A 22743-nucleotide genomic window follows, 5' to 3' on the forward strand; every position below is an offset into this window, starting at 1 on the left:
GTAAGGGATTCACACCAGATAAAAGAGAAATATTTGATCGACTCGTGAAGAACAATCTACACATAAACCAATAATATATCGATCATCATCGGTGACTCGTGAATTCAAAGCAGTAGTCTCATGTTACTGCAGGGTACTCTTAAAAACTTCAACTTGCCGGGGAGTATTTTACACAATTGTACTAGTACTTCTCTGCAACAAAGGATTCTCCCAGCTCTGCTCTGGTGCGCCCCTCCCCATCCTCCTCGCCACTCCTCCTCTTTCTTCGGTGTATAAAGCCGGACTGTCCTGGTCCCTGTAGGGACCGAGGGCTGCAGAGAGGGAAGGAGGAAAAAGCACAGGAAGAAAGAGAAGAAGAAGCACCAGCAGCAGGTTTTACCTCCAGAAAGTGAAGATGAATGTGTGCGCGCTGGCCCTGGGTCTTGCCCTGGTTCTGACCGCGTGTGTGGCCCGGTCTCCGTTCCAGGCGGTCCTGCAGCACAGCCGGATCAGAGGCCGGACGCATGGGTGAGGTTTTTTTCTTTTTTTCTCTCCTGAATCTAAGTGACCCGAGCCGAGCCTGGTCCTGCCCGACTGAACCTCAACTACTACTGAGCTGATCAATAGAAATGATCAGAGAGTGATCGATAATCTGCGGGAGTGTCAGTACTCTGGTCCTTTAGTCACTACACTAAATGTACTAAAACTTCAGCTTTAATAAAGAAATAAAAGTCCCGGTTTGGAAACAAAGTATGAAAATAAAAGTACTTCATTACGCAGGAACATGACGTGTATCGAATATTTTTACTGGAGAAATAAAAAGATTCCTTCTAAGGGCGACTACTAGAAAGTGACTGAATTTTATTGATTGATTCGTCATGAATATACTTATTTGCTGCAAATGAAAAACAGATGTTCTGCTGATTTTTAATCTAGTTCGTGTTGTGCAGCTTTTTTCTGCACTACACCTCAGCTAAAATATTCATTTTACTCACATCTGTCTGACGGTTGTTTCTTATGGCCTCACTGTGCAGGGAAAAGCGCGTATCTCCATATTTCGACAATGCTTGTGATCAAGTTTATTCAAGAACTACCACTTCACGTTTTCCTCATGATCTCAAAGCGTATAATGCACTCCTCCAAAGCACAACTGGAGAATTGAAAATCAATAAAGCAACTATTAAATGATCAGAGATGATAAAAGGACAATTAAAAAAATAATTTTAGAAATAGTCGGAAGGAAGTCGCTGACTTTTTGAGCATCATCTCCTCATGTGATTGGTTCAATGTGTCTGTTTGTTAGCAGGACTGCCTTTAAAGTTCTGGATGGATTCACTTGATGGGTTTTTGTTAGAGGTGGAGCTCTGGCCAACTCAGGTGATTAATGTTTCGAGTCAGTCCACATCTAGTCATTCTTCACTGTTGTGGGATGTGACATAATTGAATATTTGTTGTCATATCTTCACACTTCATACAAATACAACTGAAATATACACACAAAAAGGGAGACATCCTGGTTCTTCTGAAGAAAATATGAAAAAACTAGCCCAGCTCCAGATATCCATCTGAATCCAGGGTTTCAATTCGTGCCAGGTGTGGTGGTAATTTTCATCTCTCACTGGAGTGACACGGTTTCTTGTTTCTTAAGCGAAGGATCTGAATTCTTCTTTGTGTACTGCAGTACGATATTAAATATCCATGGTTTTTTTTGGGGTGGGGGGGGGGGTCAGGGTTTAAACAGCTGGATTTCCTTCACAGACAGGAAACCAGTGCCAGCCTGAGCGAGTCTGTGTGAGTGTAAGCCGAGAGTCAGCGTGTGAGGGTGTTACAGTGATCCGGCTTGTACTCTGTACTGGTTGATATAATCTGCCATAACTCTTCATGTTCAATTTAAGTTAATTTCTATACCTAAGCTGAAGACCCTACGATGTTAGAGAAAGAGCTCCAGCAATCAGTCATCGACCATTTGACAAAAACCAGTGCCAAAACCTTTATAAACGACGGCAGTTTCACTTTTAAGTTTAGTTTCCATCAACTTTAATGACCTCAACTTTAAGAAAAAAGTTTTTCTTCACGTGTTCTGTTTTTTTTTTTTTTTTAACAGCTATAATAGGTTTACAAAACGATCATAGAAAAGTTCTCAGAGGAAAAAACTCCCGGTTTCACTGTCACCCTGACTGGAATTGAAAAAAGCGATGTAAACTGTGTTCATGTACAAGGACAAATGCATTTTCCTAAATACTTCACATCTGGCTGTGAGCCCAGGCTGGAAGGGAAGAAGGGCAGACAACATTTTCTTAGTTACCAAACTAGAAACAACACTTCAGAAAACGGTTGCTTACTTGGTTTCCGCACAGAAGAATTACCTAATATCAGACCTCCTCCTCCTCCTGCCTTCTCCTTCTGGCTCCTCGATGGATATAATCACATGGGTCAGCTAGTGGGAACTGTAAGGTGCCATTACGTAAATCCTCATTTGGATAAACAGCTTTTTCAATTCGGGTCAACAACGTGACAAATTCCTAACCTGCAGAACTCAAACTGAGATCATTTTAATCATTTTGACGGTTGTTGCAGAGGGATCAGCCCTGCAGCCATGAACGATCTGCTCTTTCATGTATTTTACTGCTCTGTTTGTCCTTTATGTTCTGAGTTTGGGATTTCTTTGTGGATGATTTATGGTATAGATTGTTTTGCTTATTAGTCATGCGTGTGTGTGTTTTGCACAGACGCCTCGGGAGACAGCCAGTGCAAATTAGCTTAGGCTCTAAATTGTGTGGTGTGGTTCGTCTTAATATTTATCCCTATGCAGACAGAACAACACACAATGAAACGATATGCATGCCGACTGAGATCACAACATTGTGCTTGAGTGAGTTTGAGTGTTTTTCTTAATTGGGGATAATTATGTTTACCAGAGTTGGTATGAACTGAATTTTTGACAGTCCCAGTTTATCATTTGTGAAACCTATGGCTGTCAGTCTGTTTCAGTTTATGAATTGATGACTCAAATACTTTGATTTAGACTTTTAACAGAGCTTCTACGTGTCTCTGCTCTCATGCTCAGGATTAGCGGTTTACTTAAGCCGACTGTCTCTGTATGTTGTAAATGAAAGTGGTTAATAAGTATAAACATTTGAATTAAAATAAAAATTTTCCTCTTTGTCTCTCTTCTGTTTCAGACCCAATGTTTGCGCCATGCAACAGATTAAAGGCACCAGCAAGAAATATTTCACCAACTGCAAACAGTGGTACCACCGCAAGATCTGTGGCAAACCCACGTAAGTCCCACCGACTGCACTTTTTGCCATATTTACCATTTTAAATACATTCTTAGTTTTCCTTAAGAAGCAGAGCACAGGTCGACTGCTTCTCACTTTTGGTTACAACTGTGGTTCTGAGTTGATTTTTGCATTTGATTTCACCCCAATCTGTTAGTTTGACTTTAGTTCTGCTAAAAAGAGAGAGTTTGTATTCAGATGACAGAGAAATGTCCTTCTCCCTAGGTGTACTTGCCTCTTACATAACCTCAGAATAAAAAGAGCGAAGCACAAACTTCAGAGTCAGTTTACATCTGAGGCTGAGACTCCACTCCCAGTCTCATGAGTTCATTTAAAGGACACGTGCAAACATATACATTGACTTTTCTGATATATTTCACTTCCTTTGGAGTCCTCAAGTCTAAGTCTAAAGTTTCTCGAGTCAGAGTCCGAGTCATTAATTTAAGTCCAAGTCAAGTCTGAATTCCTTCAGTGTTTCCTACCTAAAGCTTCATTTCAGATCAAATAAGGTTGAAACACAGAACTCAGTCCCCAAACTGCAGTAATGATGTTCTTCAAAGTATATAAAGCAAGTTTTTAATTTATTAAAAACACTTATTCATCCTTTGAAAAGTGAGTTTAGCTTGTAAAGTCGTCCAGAGAGTTTCTGAAAATTATTTAAACTGCAATGAGGGTAGCTCTGAATTACAGTCATGCCAGTTTAAAGTCACATAAGGATACGAGGCAAGGACAAAGTAGATGTGAAACTGAAGCTTCCAGCCTTATAAACAGTAAAATGTTTATATTATTTCGTAAGGACTGCAGAGCACATCCAGTGTTTCCATGTAAGCTGCAGCGATGATGGCTGTAACCATTGCCAGTAATAAACCAGAAGGCAGAATGATAAACAGCATCCAGTGTCCTAAGAGTGAATCCAGATACCTGCCTATGAATCACACTGTGGTCCAGAATAGGAAAACAAAGTCCTCTTCACTTAGCTTTATTTTACAGAGCATAGGAATATGATCATAACAAGACTTTTAACGTAAGGCTAGTCTCTACACATTCACTTGATAAACAAAAGATCCCTCCCAGGTGAATGGCAAGACGCTGTGGGGTTGCATTAGGAAGGGCATCCAGTGCATAACTCTACCAAATCAAACGTGGAGCTACCTGCTGTGGTAGCCATTTCTGTCCAAATCTGCCAAAACATGCCCACATATACCTTTTTTATTTTTTGTTCTGCTCTGACAATGACATAAACTAAGTTCCATCTGTATTTGGTACCAGTTTTAGATCACAGACACCCTGATAAAAGAAACTGAGGCTATATATACACTCATAGTCACTGACAACAGTCAAGAAAGAGAAACAGGTGGGCAACAAGAAACAGCTGAAACTAATCAAAACAAACACACGAGGGAAGTAAAACTGAATACAAGACATGAGAGATACTTTAAAAATAAAAGAAGTGCCTCTATGTGGCTGTAGCTCAGGAGGTAGAGGTAGAGTGATGTACTAAAGTTAGTGGTTCAGTCCTCCAGTCTGCATGTCAAATATCCCCAAGTTGGTCTATTGCATCCACTGAAGTGTGAATGTTAGATAGAAAGCACTTATATTTTTCTTTTTAAAAAGTGATTGGTGAATGAGCCAAGTGGTATAAAGTGCTCTGAGTGCTCAGGTAGTGTAGAAAAGTGCTATATAAGAACTGTCCGCTTATCATTTAAAGAAGATAAAGACTTGGGGAAGAAAGAATAACCTAAACAAAAAGAAGGAAATATTACTTAACCCAGGAATACAAAGCCCAAATCCTCAAACCACAAAAGTCCTTAAAAGTGACTAAAACCTTAAACAGCAGCTAAACTACAAGACTTAATCTAAACCTCAAAATGACAGAAACCAGTTTGTTCTTAATAAACTCATCTCTATTGATGCATCCATGTAAATAAAGTGAAAGCCTTTTTGTTGTTGCTGTTGCTGTAAGTGTCTATCAAATCCAAGTCTTTGATCAAAGTTGAGGTCATACACTGGAAATCAGGCAGTATAGTAAACAAGTCTGTCAGGTGAAAAGCATCCACAAACAGGAAAGACCTCATGCACATCATCTGAACATTAGGAACACAAGAGAATGCACATAAAGTTTGAGAGGAAATTTGGGAGTGGAAAAATCAAATACTGTCGATTTTCTTGGCTTTTTTTGTCACGAGGTCAAGTTGGCCAGTCAGACAAGTCATTCCAGAACCATCCACAAACACTTGGATTAAAACCAACTTCACTTAAGAGCTGATTTTTCCCATTTGAGCTCCATGAGTGCCGAGAAACAGACTGCTTTTTTACACCTGCTTTTGTGAGAACTCATCTCATTTGGCCTAAAGCTAAACCTGAGCCCAAGTGTGAACAGTTCTAAAGTGAGGGCCAGAAAGCCCTAAAGTCTAAAACTGAAACTCGTCCTCACAGGAATAGACAGACACAGCACTCTGCTTTAATCCTGTCCAGCTCATGAGATCTGCAGCACAGCTGGCCTCTGCTGCCTCATTAATAATGTGGGTGTGTGTCTCTGACTGTAAACCACTGAAATTTACTGTCTGCATTTACTTCCCACCTCCATCTTCAGCCCAAAGAGGAAAAACCTTTCTGAACATTAAACGCTGCATTTGATTTTTATTTTAAATCCGGATTTCTGCTTGGTATGTGTTTGGAAGGCGCTGCAGAGGAAACGTGCTGCTAAATCCTAAAATCCTCCCAGACTCTTTCTATGGGCACATTCTTGAGTGAAACGCAGCTGGCTGCGGAGTGTCCCTGCAGAGCTGTGAACATGAGGAAGGTGACGGTGGGTGAGGAAGATTTAAAAGACAGGAGGCTTATTTTTCATGCATGTGTTTATACAGACAACACTGTTTAACAGGAACACAGTGATACAGTTTACTTATGAAGCAGCAGTTGCAAATGCTGAATCAAAATGACAGAACACATAAACAGGGATTTGGACTTGAAGCCTCTGCAGTGATAACAACAGCTTTTCTCCTGATTAATCTACATAACATTCATCACTACAGGCATTAAATCTCACTCAGAAAAACTAAACTCTGAGTTATATCCAGTAGCCAGTTTAGCAAAGCAGTAATCAGCTGGACACATGAAACTAAATATGATTTAAAGGCTGTTTAACCACATTTATTCAGTCCACTCAAGCTTTCCCCAGACTTTATTAGCTTCTCTTTTTCTAACAAACTCAAACATGAACATCAGTGTTGATTTTTAAATCTGAACATTTGCAACTTGTCAAGCCTCTGACAGCACATTTTACCAAACACAAACACCCACTGTCAGTGTGAATGCATTCATGCCTTCAAAATGTGCCAGCAGTTTGTTTGTTTGCTGCCACTTTAAACTCAGCTTTGGTCCAATATGTAAGAGGAAGGTGATGGATGTTGTGGAGAAATGAAGATTTCTCGACGGGAAAAACTAAACTGAGACAAAAAAAAAATCAACAAAATACAAAAGAAAAAGAAAAACTACCACCAAAACAGAGTACACAAAGTCAGAAGGTATGTGGTTAATGTTGTAAAAGCGTCTATTTGAACCCAGACAGGGTTAAAGTAGCACCACAAAGGAGCAGTCAGAGGAGATTTATATCTGCAGTTGTTTAGATTTACTGGTAAAACTCTGCTCTGGGACCGCCCCACCTTTCCGTGTGTAGCACAAAGAGCCTCTCACAGATCAGAGCAGGCGTCAGTGACAGCAGATATGACGCTGAAACAAGAAAAGAGGGTTGCAAAACAGCTTGCAGAGGCATAGTAAGTGTGTGTGAAGTATTTAAAATCAAAATAGATGAAAAAGTGGATTTGTGGAAGGGTATCAGCTAAGTCATCAGCTCGTGTGGGCTCAGATCAATTATCAATGAGAAATACTTTATTTATTCCATATTTGGGGAGATTCTTTAAATTAGATCAGCAGATCGTGGCATCCCTGAACTCACGTTATAACGCGAGTTCTTAAATCGGAGTCTAAAAATATTAATTCGGACATCTACTTTTATTTTTAAATGGAACCTGAATCTTGGTGTCCTGGGTGACTCTTCCATCCATCATCTCTCCATGAGCTCTGGACGAGGAATGCTTCACATGTTAGAATTATTGGAGCATTTAGTCTGGATTTACACAGATGATGATAAAAATAACAATTTTAAAACCTTTTTGGTCTTTGTCGCTCTAATTTTTAATATTCAGCAAGCCAGATAGAAGAGCTAAATATCAGCCCTGTCTCTGGTTAATGTCTTCTTATTTGCCACAGTCTAGTATCAGCTGATCGGTTATTGGTGCGTGTTGAATTCAAACCGAAGGCGTTGGTGTTTCTGTCACAGATTTATCATGAGGCAAACTTATGGAAATGTCCGCTTCAGCAGTTTAACAGACAGCATAAGAAATGATTCATAACTTTGTTTGCAATGTTTCATTTACTTCTTCTTTCTTCTACTGTAATTCTTCTTAGTTAGTTTCTGTTCCCTCATCTTCTTCATCTCTCAGCCTGCTCCACTATTTTCTTCTCCCGTCTTGTATCTGAAGATGATCCTCCTCCTGTCCGCCACCTCTTTCTGTCTCATACTGTTTTCATCTCTCCTGCTTACTCTGTGTATTTATTCATGCATTTGTGAGGCTCGTCCTGTGTGTTTGTGCATTTCCTGTCCTGAATGTGTCCAGTCAGGATGTTGGACACAGCCTTGACGCAGCTCACAGTTCAGCCTGAATGTTTCTCACAAACAGATTCTTTCAGCTGGCAGCAAATAGGACAGAAAGAGGAAGTGAGACTTTCTGTGGACATTTGTAGGAAGTGAAGTTGCTGGAGGACCCTGACGCCCCATGCACACAAATCTTACAACACCCACAGTGTGGGTGTGGAAACACTGAGCTCTTATCTCTGACAGTTTAGTTGGATTTACACTGGTGGGGCATTTTGAGTCTAACAGTCATGTCTTTGTCTCTGCGGCTTTGGACCCGTGGGTTTCTGTGGAGGAGGATCCGGAGGTTAGAGGTCAGCAGAAGGAAGACTCATAACTCCCATCGTAATTCACTACAACCCCCCTCTGAACCCCGGGTCCTCAAAGTACCCTCTGTCTGTCAGACACTAATGCCACATCTGTTTCTTTAACCCTAAGTAATACTGCTAATAATAATAATACTACTTACAATAACAGCACTGAAGTAACCATCTTATTTATGTTATAAAGAACAAAAGATCAAAATATGCAGTTAAAGGAGGTAAAACTATCCAAGTCAACAGGTTTTCAACTGAAGGAGGCAGCTGTGCAGATTGTGAGAGTTCATTCATTCCACAGTTTAGGAGCTAAAACAACAAAAGCAAAATGCGTTAAAGGTTTGGAGTCAAACTGCGAGAAGAGACTTTGTGTCAGCCTACAACTGCTAAAACATGGCTCAAAGGTCAGAGATGTAGCCTGGAGATGTTTAAAGCTCAGCAGCTGGGTGAGATCTGATGGGGGGATTTCACTCTGGTCTACATATCTTTATCACTGTTACATTACTTTTGTCCCTTTGATCTTCTTGCTGTGATTTCTTATGTGTCAGAACTTTTTATAATAGTGCACAGAGGTCTGGTGTCCAAAGTTATTCGCTGATCTTTTGCTACCCAACCTAGTCTTGATAATTATTATGAAATCTGAGAGCTTTGAGGACTTTCCAGATCCTTGTAGCCTTTGGTAGCTTCCAGAGCTCCACAAGTTTTGAGAACTTCAAAGACTTGAGACCTCTGGTAGCTGTTAGAGGTCCAAGAACTTTAAGAGCTCTGAGAGCGTTGATCACTCTGACAGCTCAGACACCTTCAAGGGCTCCACTAGCTTTCAGAGCTTCAAAGGTTCAAGCTCACTTCTAGCTTTGAAACCTCTGAGAGCTTTGGTAGTTTTTAGAGCTACAAGATTTTTTAGAAGCAATTTAGTATAATTTTCAAATCCTTTATTTGTAAAATGCAAAATAAAACTGAACTTTCTGTCCTTTTTGCCCACATAATAAGGCATATAGCGGTACACACTGATGTACACATGAAGTTTGGAACGCTTGACTATGATTTGAGCTGTGTTATGTTTAGACTTTGATTATTGGGAATGTGTGATGTGGTTTGTAGAGTCTGGATTTAAACTGTTAGCTGTTAGCTTGTCATGACTGACTTATTCAGAGTTTTTATTGAGATGTTAATAAAATCAGTGATCTTGCACCTGTGCGGTGTATATGACACAGAATTCGGTCAGAAGATTAGATTTCTGGCTCTTAAATATTGTGTAAAAGTATTAATTTTGTAGAAAAAAAATCTAGATCATTAACAGGCATTTTTGTTAAATAAAGGGCATTTCATTTAGAATTAACTAGCACACGTTTATGTACCGCACCCTCACAATAACCAAGCTTGTGTAACTCGTCCCTTAATTGCCTCACTGTGGTGTCTAACTTTAATTCATCAGCTTTAGTTAATAAAAGTTTCTCAAAGACAAAATTTGTACGTGTCCACCTTGTTTTTACATTCTGGAAATGACTTTTAATCCCTGATGAAACTTTTCTCAGGCTTTTCATGGCTGGCAGTTTCATGTTTGAAGCTTCCTCTGACAATCTGAAGGATGACGTGCTGCTGACTGATGTGAAAGCATTTCTTTTTTAAGGTTTTCATCGAGCAGCTCGATCCCGGCGGCAGAATTACTGCAACCTTGCTCTGTTTGTTTTGTCATAAATCCACAGAAGCCATCTTTACTTATGTGGAGAACAAAAGGGACCTGAGTTTCCATCTGCTTTGATAATCAGTCCAGTGTGTGTTTGCGCACATTAACACACACACCATCAGTAGCTGCTCTTCACATGTTTGCACTTATGTGATGAAGGCTGCGGGAGCTTTGGGAGCTTCCTTTTTCTCTTTGTCGACGTTAAACTTTATTATAGAGGACCTGAGAGCAGAAATAAGACCTCTGTCCGCAGACGGTTTAAGTGTTAATATGGAGCAGTGACTGGTTGGTGGTCCTGGCTTCACTGAAAGATTCGTCCACTAATCGCTCTGTTAAAACAAACACAAGAAACTCAGAAATTCATAATGAGATTCCTCCATCAGGGGACTCTTCCCATCAGGAAAATTTATATATTTAATAAATTTGCCAGTCAACCTTCCAACAATTGTTGACTCGTAAAGCTGAAGAAAATACACATCTGATGTTTATAGACTCAGAACGTCTCAGAGAGAGGACATAGTGGAGGAGCTGACACAGGAGGAAGTTTAGGAAATTGATTTTTATAGAAGAATTCAACTGCTGGCAGACTGATCAATCAACGATTTATCTCCAGCTGCAAATTAAAAAGTTCCCATGTCATGCAACATAGAGGCAGGCTGACACAAAGAGGTTGGCTTATACATGCAGGATAAATATTAAATATTAAAGCGACACAGGTGGTTGTAGCTGCTGGCTGTCTGCTAGGCTTCACCTCAGCTAATCTGCTCTCCACCTTCTACATTCTAACTACGGTGTTCAAGACTCAAGACTTAATCTTTGGCCCACTGTTATTTCCAACGTATTTCTAATACATGTAGCTAGAGCTTTCATAATGATAGTATTGTCACTGTCACTGTGTGTCATTGTTATGTCCCTCTGGAATTCAACCCCAGCAAACTGCTCGATAAACAGACTGACCAAGAAGTTTTCTCCAGTTTTGATTCTGTCTTTTATAAAACAGTCTTTGAAGACGACATTCAAATAAATGAAGAATTACTCTGTCATACATGTAATCAAAGTATTTGTCAGAGCTGAGAAGCTTTTTTAGTGAAGGTTGTTGAGCCAACGGTTGATTTTTTTCCCCCGCTGAATTATGTTCATTTGCTCTCAGTTTAAAAGACACTGACTATTATGGGTATGCAGTCTTCTTCACTACCTTTGCAGTGACATAATAGTTCAAATCTGCTTTGGTTAAGTCTTAATCACCCTCAAGCTGCCGGTTAAACTGAAACTAGTAATGTTCATGTCCAGAACTATTCAAACTGCAGTCGAGTTGCCACTTTTCTCTTCATAATGACCTTTTATTTTGTAGTGGACAGGAAGTGAGGAGCTGGATGGGGGCTCCTGCCCTGGTTTTAGTGTTTTTCCTGGCAGTGGGTCCAGGTTTCCTCTCAGACGTCTAGTCTGGTTGCAGATTCTTCTCCTCTCTGAGGAAATGAGCTTTATGAGCCCAGACGGCGGAGCCACATTTATTATGGAAATCTCAACAGGAAGTCCTGAAAGCTCCATTCAGGCTGTACGCTTCATTGCAGCCCACATGTGCCTGTAGCTGAAGTAACGTTCTGAGATTTTTCCAGCAGACAGACCTCCACAGGTCCTCCTGGTCCCACAGTTACTGCTTGTAAATCCTGCTCAGTGGGTGCACTTCCCAGAGTGACCACTAGGTACACTAGGTAATCAGAGTCAGAATCCATTATTAATCCCTGTCACTCACAGGGTAACCCAGCCATAAGCCATACTGTTCTTTCTCCTTATTTTTTTTTACATCCAGACCATAATTTATAAAATAAACTGTGTTTTTTGGATTTTTTAAAAGATTTTAAACTACAATCTGACACCATAAACTTGTCACCAAAGCATTTCTTAATTTCCTCCTTTCTCAGACAAGTTTATGTTTATAATGCGAATTCCAATTATTTTTAATTGTTTTTCAGACATAGAGGAACCTTCTGCCCACCATGAAGAACAGATTGTGGACAGACTGCGAATGTGTTGGTGCAGCGACGAAAAACAGTCCCATACATACAGCTTTACAATGAGTAGGAATAGTAGATGTGCTGCTTCCACTAATGTGTGACATGTAAATCTAGCACACATAACATGATCTGCATGTCATGACTGAAAAACTCTTCAGTCAGTGAGAAACTGGAAAAAATCAGAGGGCAATTAAATGCTCTGGATGCAGAATAATTTTTCTGGTGGAATACACTTCAAACTGTGAATCCAAAACACTCAGGGAAACACAAAGCCTTTCCTTGTCTGTTTTTCTTCTCTTTTCCATAATTTGCAGGCAGCATGTCACTCACCTCATCCACTCTGTGTCCAAATGAGTCATGTTTGGGCGCTCAGAAAAGGGTCATCAGCAAAATTCAGTGCTCACCTGTCCCACTGGATGATATTGGCTGTAGTACAGCAGCGTGATTTTTCTCTGGCTAATATTGTGGCCTCAATAGGTCCGACTTTTCCAGTGATTATCCAGAGGGTGTGCCCATTCTCTTTTGTCTTCTACATGCAAATGCTTATTTAAATAGGTAGATTGGTGTCATTTGTACATAGGCACACTGAAGAGCCACCAAACAGGCACACATGGAAGGATGATGTTCCTATCATATTGCCATTCCACTATCTTATACTTTGCCTTCATTCAGCACTTTGACATAATCCAGCAAAGAGTTGAGCTGCCTCTGATTCAGATCCAGCTCTCTCAAAGTCTAAGTTGCTTTTGAAGACATCTTTGGTTTCAGAGTTCCCCTTTTAGCTTGTGTTGTACAATATTAACTCCTTCCATCTGATGACTTACTCAGGCTGAAAGATGTGTAGGTCTTCCATTCAGCTAAAGCCATAATACAGATAGTTTTTTGTCTTTTCTTTAGATAAACTAGTGGTTAGTGTGCAAAGTACTGATGCAGTAAACAAAGGTGGGTCTTCAGCTTTGTAGAAGCTGTTGTTTTCCTGGACAAACAGGTGGGTTTTGTTGAGTCAGGTAAGGGCTGATTGGTTACTGGAGCTCTTTTTTTGTCATTTCATAAGACCACTTGCACTACCTGCAGACTCTCAGGTCTGCTCATGCAGCTCGTAACTTTATTAGCATAATTACTGTCAGACAGGAATTTATGAGTATCCTGTAGCAGAAACCCTACAGACAAGTTACGAGCTCCTGATGCGCCAGAGAGTTTTATAGAGAAACAGGAACATGAAGTCTGACATGAAGCCTCTGCTCTGACGTCAGGGAATACAAGAAGGTCTACAAGAATCCTCATGTTCTCCTGTGTTTTTATGTGTTCTCTGCAGGGTGATCACCTATGAGTGCTGCCCTGGTTATGAGAAGATTCCCGGGGAGAAGGGCTGTCCTGCAGGTATGACCTCTCACCCCTTACACTAAATATGTTTAAAACATCTGTTGGGATTTTACTGCAGAGAGTCATCAGCTGGGTTTGTTTATGTGCACCATTGCAGCGCTGCCTCTTGTGAACATCTACAGCACTCTGGGCATGGTTGGCGCCTCCACCACTCAGATGTACTCTGATCGAGCCCAACTCAGGGAGGAGATCGAAGGTCCAGGAAGCTTCACCTTCTTCGCCCCGAGTAACAAGGCCTGGGAATCTCTGCCAACAGTCAGTACACACTCACACACTTTTACTGCAACCTCGTGCTCCTTTTGTGAGGAGCAATCAGCGATGGTTCTCCTGCTTAACTCATTGTGTGTCGTTTGTTGTCGTTTTCCAGGAGATCCTTGACGCTCTGGTGAGCAATGTGAATATCGAGCTGTTAAATGCTCTTCATTACCACATGGTCAGTCGCCGGCTAACCTCTGAGGAGCTGAAGCACGGATCCACCTTCTCCTCCATGTACCAGGACGCCCCCGTCCATATACACCACTACAGCAATGGGGTGAATGAAGACATACTATTGTTATCCTGTAACTCTGGCACAGGAATCAAGTTTAGCTGTCATGATAACATGAATATAGACCAGAGAAATTTGTAATTAATGTGAAACCACCGCAGGAAGAATCATTAGCTGAGACAACCGACTTTAGTCAGGGTTCTGAGTATTGATCAGCTAAGCTATTGCTCTCCCTTCTCCACAGAGGACTTTGGTCAGCAGTTCCAGTGCTTGTTAGGATACTTTTTTTTTTTTTACCAGACTGTCTCCAGGCTCAAAACTGAGGCTGTATGTACAGTCTTGCTCTGAACATCATTATTATCTTACATTAGGTATCATATCACGTGTATGATCATCAATGTATGATCATACACATAACTGTTAAAGGCGTAACACAAATATTTGCAGTAACAACACATTAATACATTTTCTTCTTATATCTACAGATTGTGACTGTGAACTGCGCTCGTCTGGTCAAACCTGACCAACATGCCACCAATGGCATCGTGCACGTGGTTGACCGCGTCATCACAGCCATCTCCAACAACATGCAATCAATCATTGACATTGATGACGACCTGGAGACTCTGCGTGTAAGTCCATTGAATTTAAAATCCTTTTGTTGTTTTAAACCTTTGGAAAAAATTGTATTAAAACAGCCTACGAAATTAGAAATACCTGCTTATCTAAAAATATTTAAAGGAAGTTGTTACATGAACAGCTAAAGGAACTGTAAAAGTTGTGTAACAGCTGGTGGAACATCAGCCAGCTAATTAGGTTCATTAGTAACATGACTGGGTATAAAATGACTATCACAGAGAGTTTCACCAGGCTGTGAAACATAGCAGGGGCAAATACCTCAGCAGTTTAAGAAGAACATTTTTCACCATAAAATGACAAAGAGTTTGATTCCATCACAGTAAATCATTAAAATATATCACAAGGTAAAGTATCAGTAAAAATTCTAAAGTCCCATGAACTCTCCTTCTGAATCTAAGGTCTACCCCATTAACTGGACTTGCTATTCCATAGTTGCTGTTGCAGACCTCTATGGGACATTGTGATGGACCGAGTTGAAAAAGCAGGAGGAGTCATAGGAATTATTACAAAAATAGGGTTTTCATTTGTGAACCCAACCCAAAAATTATATTTACAAAAGTCATAAATGTTGAGCTCATAAAAGAGGTCAAAGAAACAAAACTCAACTCAGGCAAAGACTCCAAACTTAACAAACCAAATGACTGCCCAAACAAACATAAATGACCTCCACATGAAATTACACACGAGGGTATATATAATGGCTGATCAGACCGTTGAGACACGAGGGGTAACTAAACAAAACACAATCATAAACAGCAAACAATGCAGTACAGTCTTGTTTGTTAATAAACTAAACACCAAAGAAGGAAATCAAAACTACTAAACCCTAAACTAAACTCAAACATTTAATTAAGTAAATGGTAAATAGCCTGTATTTGCATAGCGCTTTACTAGTCCCTAAGGACCCCAAAGCACTTTACACAACCAGTCATCCACCCATTCACACACTGGTGATGGCAAGCTACATTGTAGCCACAGCCACCCTGGGGCACACTGACAGAGGCGAGGCTGACAGACACTGGCGCCACCGGGCCCTCTGTCTTGCCAAAGGACACAACGACCGAGACTGTCCAAGCCGGGGCTCGAACCGGCAACCTTCCGATTACAAGGCGAACTCCCAACTCTTGAGCCACGAAGTACAACTACTTTATTTGTAAATTAAAGAAAACACACATTCACCCTTCAGCAGGAAGTGGTGGTGCGGTCCAGTTATCCCTCTTTGCATTTAGTTGTTTCAAACCCTGGCCACCGATGCAAGCTGCCGTCAAACATGAAAGAAGAAGAAGAAGAAGAACCCTGGCCACCACCTTTTGTCTGGCAATTTAGAGTGTGGCCATGGGTATGTTGACACTGGGGAAAAATCTTTTTCACAGAAGTTGTTTCTTATGTCAAAAAGACATTTTTAACCACATGCTCCACAGTAACAGATTCTGGGTGACTGCTGTCCATATCTGTCACATACAGAAAACAATTAGAGAGCTATGAAATCCTGAACATTTAGCTTTTCTACAGCAATAGGTTTGCACGTCCCCAGATACTTGTAGTAGTTGTAAGTTCTGATGGAATAAGCAGCTTAAACTCTTGTCTCTGTTTTCTTGTATATCTCATTGTGTGTGTTTCAGACGGCCTTTGCTGCTGCAGGTCTCACCACCATGCTGGAGAACGAGGGTCATTACACGGTCTTCGCTCCCACCAACGACGCCTTCGAGAAGATTCCTCGGGAGACCCTCAACAGAATTCTGGGAGACCCCATAGCTCTAAAAGGTGACTGGCACAAGACACTCTGACTCCTTCTATCTGGCTCTGTTTATATTTTTAATTACTTTTGTATGCCCCCTCAGACCTGCTCAACTACCACATCCTGAAGAACATGCACTGCGCAGAGTCGATTGTGTCAGGAACACCAATGGAAACGTTGCAGGGAACCATGCTGGAGGTCGGCTGTGATGGAGAACACATGACCCTGAATGGCAAAGCTATCATCACCAAGACGGACCAGCTAGCCACCAATGGAGTCATCCACTACATCGGCGAGCTGCTCATTCCTGACTCAGGTAATTGCACTACAAACAATACTACTAATACCACAATGCTTCACCCAATATAGGGAAGATATTGCTGCACAAGGAATCCGCACAAAATAGTCCTTCAGTAGTGGTTTTAACATAAGCACTTGGAATAATCATGGACTCAGAGTTGAATTATCACCTTCAGGTCATTGGAAGAGCTTCTGTCTTAGCAGGAGATCCAAAAAAAATCTCATGTTTATTATTTTTACAGATCTTTCAAAGTTTAGGGTCCTCACTGAGACTAAGAGACAAGATCCGTCCACTTCTTGGATCTCTACACCTGGGTGGTATTCAACCAAATCAAATTTTGGTGTTATGAAATCACACCTTGAACCAATTGATTGGGCCGATGGTGGTGTCGAGTGACTATGGGACCAATTATATTAAAATAAACCAAGTCACATTTGTCCACATTGAGTACCACTGGAAGTGAACAATGGTGGAAAATTTACAGTTACCATTTTTAGGTTAGGGTTAGGGTTACCTAAAAGGATTATTAGTTGTACCAGTGATAGTATTAATACTTCTTTGTCTCTTGCAGCTAAAACTCTCCTGGAGCTGGCTGAAAGTTCATCTGTTTCCACTGCGACCAGGATGTTTGTTGAAGCTGGTCTAACCCCCCACCTGACCGGGTCTGAGGCTCTGACCATGCTTGCTCCCCTGAACGACGCCTTTAAAGGTAACGTGTGGCCCCCAAAAAAGGCCTTTCCTGCCATCCTGTAGGGATAATCAGAAATGGGTATGAACAGCCATTGTTTCCACGTGTCTAACAGGAAGTATGACAATGACTCCCAGCATGAGAAAATTAATGAGTAATCACGTCTTGAAGGAGCAGCTGTCATCCAAGGCTCTATACCATGGCCAGGAGTTGGAGACACTGGGAGGCCTCAAACTCAGAGTCTTTGTCTACAGAAAAGTAAGAACTGACATTTCTTTACTTGGTGGTTTGTTCCACAGTTTGTTAGAGACACTTTTCAGATTCCTTGTGTCTCAGACTCAGTTGTGGTTACTAACCATAACTCTCTGTTAGGGCGACTGAACAGCCAAAAATCACAAATTCTAGAAGTGTACAGATGTGGTTAGGAGTACTTGGAATTCACAGGGTAAAGAAGCAGAGTAGTACTGTTTCATCATGTGTCAAAATACAGCCATGAGAGTGTTTAATTGGACCTGAAACAAGTTAAATATTCTGAATGCAGAACAGCCAACTGTTCAGCTGTTTGGCTGAATTGAGTGTGGATAGCTCTCTGCTGGATCAAGAGGCTGTTCACAGCAGATGTTGCTCTTTTATGTGGTTTTGTTTTATGTGATTGTTTGTGGTCAGAACAGGAAGCTGCTGCTGAAGAATCAACTTCTGATGGAGCTGCTGCCTCCGTCTGCTGCTGCCATGAGGAATTAAACCGCCTCCATCTCCTAACGAGATGCTGGTTTTCATCTCTCTTGAAAACCTCTTTTCTTTATTAACTTTAACTTGAAACATGCAGACAGAACTTTATTGAAGTAATAAATGAAACACAATAAATGCTTATTTTCCCATGATTGTTTGGAGCTGAACAGTCAGCATCACCAGTTGCTGAGTAGGCTAGCCAGATTAGTCATACCATGTCACTATTTGGGGTGATTACTTTATGTTGTGCACCCTCTACTTGGTTGGTCCTTGTTTGTATTGTCTTAGTTCTTCTTGATCTCATTATTGACTTTAACACTGTTGATCATGACATTTAATTCAAAGCCTTTATGATTTCATTGGTTCAGGTCAGAGACCTAAACTGTGATTAGTAGTTAAAAAAAATCCAACCAGGGGTTCCTCAAGGCTCACGTTTTGGCCTATCTTCAACTTGCTGATTCTCTAACCCAGTAAGACCTCTCAAGTAATCAGATGCAGATCTTTTAACGGTTCCCAGAATCAGATCTCAGCCTGCTGAGGGTGCTTTCAGCTACTGTGGTCTTGTTCTTTGGAACAAGCTGGCTGCTGACCAAAGGTCAGTTATAACTATGTCTACGTTAAAAACCTTTTTAATCTCACAAGCTTACACCTAATAAGTTGATACCTATTTGGCCTCTATCGCCCCTGTATTGAGTCACTTTGGCCTTTACCCCATGTTAGCGTTGCTGGTTCTTGTGTGCTCCCTTGCACGCTGTTAGACCTTGTTTGGTCCCCGTTTCTCTCCCCTCCGTTGACCCTTGTTCTGCCCTTGTTAACCCCTCTCTATGTGTCAGTTTTAGTTTTTTCCTTAGGCTCTCAGAAACATACTTTGCAAAAGTCAAGTCAGATAATCGATGAATGACCGAAAAATGAACTGATTTTGTAGTGGATTAGCTGCCTCTCACACTGATGCTTTACGCATTGATACGTCCTAGCAGTAGTATTGATTGTGCTCTGGTGACACAGGATGTGAGGCGTTTGTGTTTCTGCTCGTTTCCACATGTCCCAGGTCTGGTTTGTGGGTGGTTGTCTGCTCGGTAATGAACTCTGCAGACCACATCAAGCTTCCTGCATCCCACAGTGGTTAAGTCTTTCCATACTTAACCATTGTGGGACTGTGTGTGGTGTGTTACCTCATTTAAAGAGGATATAAACCTGTCTACTTAGCCACAGAGTTACATTACACCATTAATTGTTACATTTTAATGTGAAGTATGTTTTAAGGTTTGTGTTTGACACTTTACATTGTAAAGATAAGACCAACATAATATCCTACACTAGACTCTAGAATGTGGAGACAGTAGCATGAAAAAATTCTTAGTCATCTGTGATTCCCTCAGGCCTGTAGTCAGGTTTCCTCCGCAAGTCAACAAACATTACAGAGAAGAAGCTTTAGTTGGTCAGGTTTTTTAATCTAAGCAACATAATAATAACTAGAAGGGTACCTTCAAAATCAAGATGGTCAAACTCAGCATGGTCAGTGTGAAGGTTAACAGGTTTCCACAACAAATATTAGATCAACAAATATATCAGAAACACTCTGGCTTGCTAGCAGTGGTATCTAAACAGTATAATAACAGTAATAATAATAACTAGAACTCGTTTTTTCTGATTCCAAAGCCCAGTGTTAGGTATTTAAACACAATTTTTTTTCTTTGTAGAACCTTTGCATCGAGAACGCCTGTATCGCTGCGCATGACAAGGTTGGACGCTATGCCACCATGTTCACAGTGGACAAAGTAATCACTCCACCAATGGGAAACATCATGGATGTCTTGAAGGCCGATGACCGCTTCATGTGAGGATCTGTACCATCTGAATCATGTTTCTCTGATGGAAAAGTACAGCAAAAACACTCCCTGTCACCTATTGGCAGTTTTAATGACTCTACAGTGCACCTTAGAGGCACAGAGCAGCAACTGCACAAACTATGATCAGTGAAAAAGGGTTTTTTGTAGTTTGAAGCTCCAAAAAAGTGAGTCAGCTGTTAGCCTAGATTATCATAAAGCTGTTAGTTTGGTGTTGCATAATGACTGGAAGCAGAGGTGTTAGTGTGTTGTTGTGTAGTTGCCATTCGAGCTAACATCATTTATTGCTGTTTTCAGCACGCTGGTCAATGCCATCCAGACAGCAGGTATGACCGAGCTTCTGAACCAGCAGAAGGTGTTCACCTTCTTCGCTCCCACCAACGATGCCTTCAATGAATTGCCGCAGGATGAACGCAACAGGCTGATGCGTGAGTTTTGTTCAACCACACAGCTTCTCTTTATTCACATTCTTAATTAATCCACATGGACAGTTTCCACACACGTGTGGAAAGCGTCTATTTTCTTTACAGCAGTTTATACTGAGAGGTGGTTTGTAGAGATTTCTCAGGGGGGCTAATTTTCTGCTCTTTGTTTGGACTGAACACGCTGAATGTTCACAAACTGTTTGTTTAATCTGCTGCACAAACAGCAGCAGCTTCCACCCTAATAAAGACATACAGAGACTCTGCTCTGATTCCAGTCATCTACTGACACGGGGCAAAGCAAGTCGTGGCTTATACCAGAGCTTAGCATGAAGAAGGAAATGAGATCAGACGCACAGTAAGAACCGTTTGTGTTTCTGTGTCCAGGTGACCCTCAGCACCTGTCAGGTGTGCTCAAGTATCACCTGGGGGAGAGTATGCTGGTGAGCGGTGGCGTCTCCTCTCACACCAGGTTCCAAACTTTGCAGGGGGAGAAGCTAGAGCTGGGCTTGGTTGGTTCAAAAACGTTATTTAAAAGATGTCGAAATCTTTTTTGTTTAAATACACAGTTTATTATTATTGATATTATTATTATTATTATTGTTGTTGTTGTTGTTGTTGTTATATTTTGATTATTCATCTCTAATTTGTCTATTTTATATTTGTTTTCAATATTTTATTCAGCACTTTGTATCTTATTTCACATTTAAAGGCATATTTAATTTGTGTTGACCATAGATGTTGCACAGTATTGCTGTCTTCTTAGGAATAATCAGCGAGTCTGACGCCTTTCTTTGTCTCTCAGCGTAACTACACGGTTTACGTCAACAAAATCCCCGTGGCCGACGCTGACCTGATGGCGACAAACGGAATTATCCACGCGGTCAACAGCATCATCAGACCTCTGCGTGAGTACCGTGTTTACAACATCGAACTATGGATAAGATAGTTGTATTATTGTAGGGTCTATCTTACAATATAAAGCGCCATGCAGCCACTGATGTTGTGATTTGGCGCTGTATACATAAAATTGAAGCGAAGTAAGCAATTTTCAAATGTAGACCTGTCCTTTAAAGCTGACCTGGCGTTTTTGTGTCTTCAGCTCCAAAGGTGGACAGAGAGCAGAGCGACGGACCTGCAGCTCCTCTCAGAGCCATTCCCGCTTCCAGGGTGAGAAAGGCCTTTCTTTATGCCAAAAAACCTTTTCACAAATAATCTGAATATCACTTTTGCACCTCAAAATGTCCAAAATCCTGAAATCAGAAAGATTGATGTAATACCTGTCCTCTGATTACTGAATCACATGTTTGGGCTGCAATGCCCTCCTTTGTGTCTTGCAGGCAGACTCCAGGGGCTTCAGGAACGGTGAGTGTTTGTAATGTCTTCATGATATGTTTAGTTCCTGCTGCACGCCACTCTCATCTGAATCTGCTCTGCTTCATTCTCTGTTTCTTCAGACGATCTCTTCAATAAGGTTCTCAACAGTCACTCCAGCAAGATGATCAGCCGGAGGCAGTAACACTGCCAAGAGGGAAGACGACAAGGAGAAAAGCAGAGGCTCTCTAGAGAGGGTCAAAGGTCAAGTGTTAAATCCTCTGCTGCGTGGCCATGAGAGGATCTGAAGGTGATTTTCTGGTGTAATTCATGTCTGGAAAAGAAGAAATGTGTGTGAAGACTTTTTAAAATTGTTCCTTTTTTATTTTTAATCAAACCAATGTTGTTTTTTCTGTGCGCTGTAAAAAAAAAAAATATATATATATATATATATAACAGCTAGTTTTTACTTCCATAATTCAGAGTGTGAACTTTTGTAAAGTGTGTTTTGTACTCGTGTTGTTCTGCAGCATGTCAGAGCTCGAAGCAACCATAGAGCTGATGGTTTCTGTGTGTGTGGTTTTTTTTTTGTAAAATAAAACCGAAAAGTGAGACCACACTGCCGCTCGTTTGACACCATGTGTCCTTCAGCCTCACCTCGTATCTGTCTGCACTAACATCTCTGTATGAAAGTGAAGTTGAAGAACAATCAAATCATTATGTCTTAGTTACATTTTTACAACAAAAGTTGCTCTGTAATTTTCTCAGATTCTACCTATGACAGTGGTTGTGACTCCATCCCTCTAACATTTGGGAATCCTGCAGCGTCCCTGATGTGATCCAGGTTTGAAACTGAGCTGCTTTTTGCACAGTTTAATTTGAAGCAGTGAACGCCTCTCAGAGACCAGAACATGCTGTTAAAATGATCTTGTTTCAAGACCGAACATCAACATCAGCCGTGAGCTGTTCGATGAGTGTTTCCCATCAAAATCAAATTTCAGACATGAGCACAAAACAAACTCATAGTGAGTCTAAATCAAGTCAGTAATAAGTCACCAATATCATTAGTTTGACTCTTATCAGCTTCAGTTCATCTGAAACTTTGGAAACGGTGAGGATGACCTCTTCTACAAACATGCTCTCCCTGCCTGATTTCATTAAATTACCGGGCCTTTTATTTAGTTAGTATGAGCAGACTCTGGGACTTCCTGTCAGTCTGC

The 22743-nt window shown here is 41.0% G+C and overlaps 1 protein-coding gene across 1 annotated transcript; it reads left to right on the plus strand.

Annotated features, from left to right (window-relative positions):
* The first annotated feature begins 251 nt into the window (after positions 1-251).
* Positions 252-22142, plus strand: tgfbi (transforming growth factor, beta-induced). The gene is made up of 17 exons (XM_026183910.2): positions 252-507; positions 3162-3260; positions 13291-13355; positions 13456-13613; positions 13726-13890; positions 14331-14477; positions 16107-16248; positions 16326-16538; positions 17095-17232; positions 17327-17469; positions 19641-19777; positions 20085-20215; positions 20597-20721; positions 21015-21117; positions 21312-21379; positions 21550-21574; positions 21667-22142. The coding sequence occupies exons 1-17, from the start codon at positions 395-397 to the stop codon at positions 21726-21728; spliced, it is 2034 nt and encodes a 677-aa protein (XP_026039695.1). The 5' UTR covers positions 252-394; the 3' UTR covers positions 21729-22142.
* The last annotated feature ends 601 nt before the right edge of the window (positions 22143-22743 follow it).

Source organism: Astatotilapia calliptera, chromosome 2 (assembly GCF_964374335.1).
Source record: "Astatotilapia calliptera chromosome 2, fAstCal68.1, whole genome shotgun sequence".
Taxonomy (NCBI): Eukaryota; Metazoa; Chordata; class Actinopteri; order Cichliformes; family Cichlidae; genus Astatotilapia; species Astatotilapia calliptera.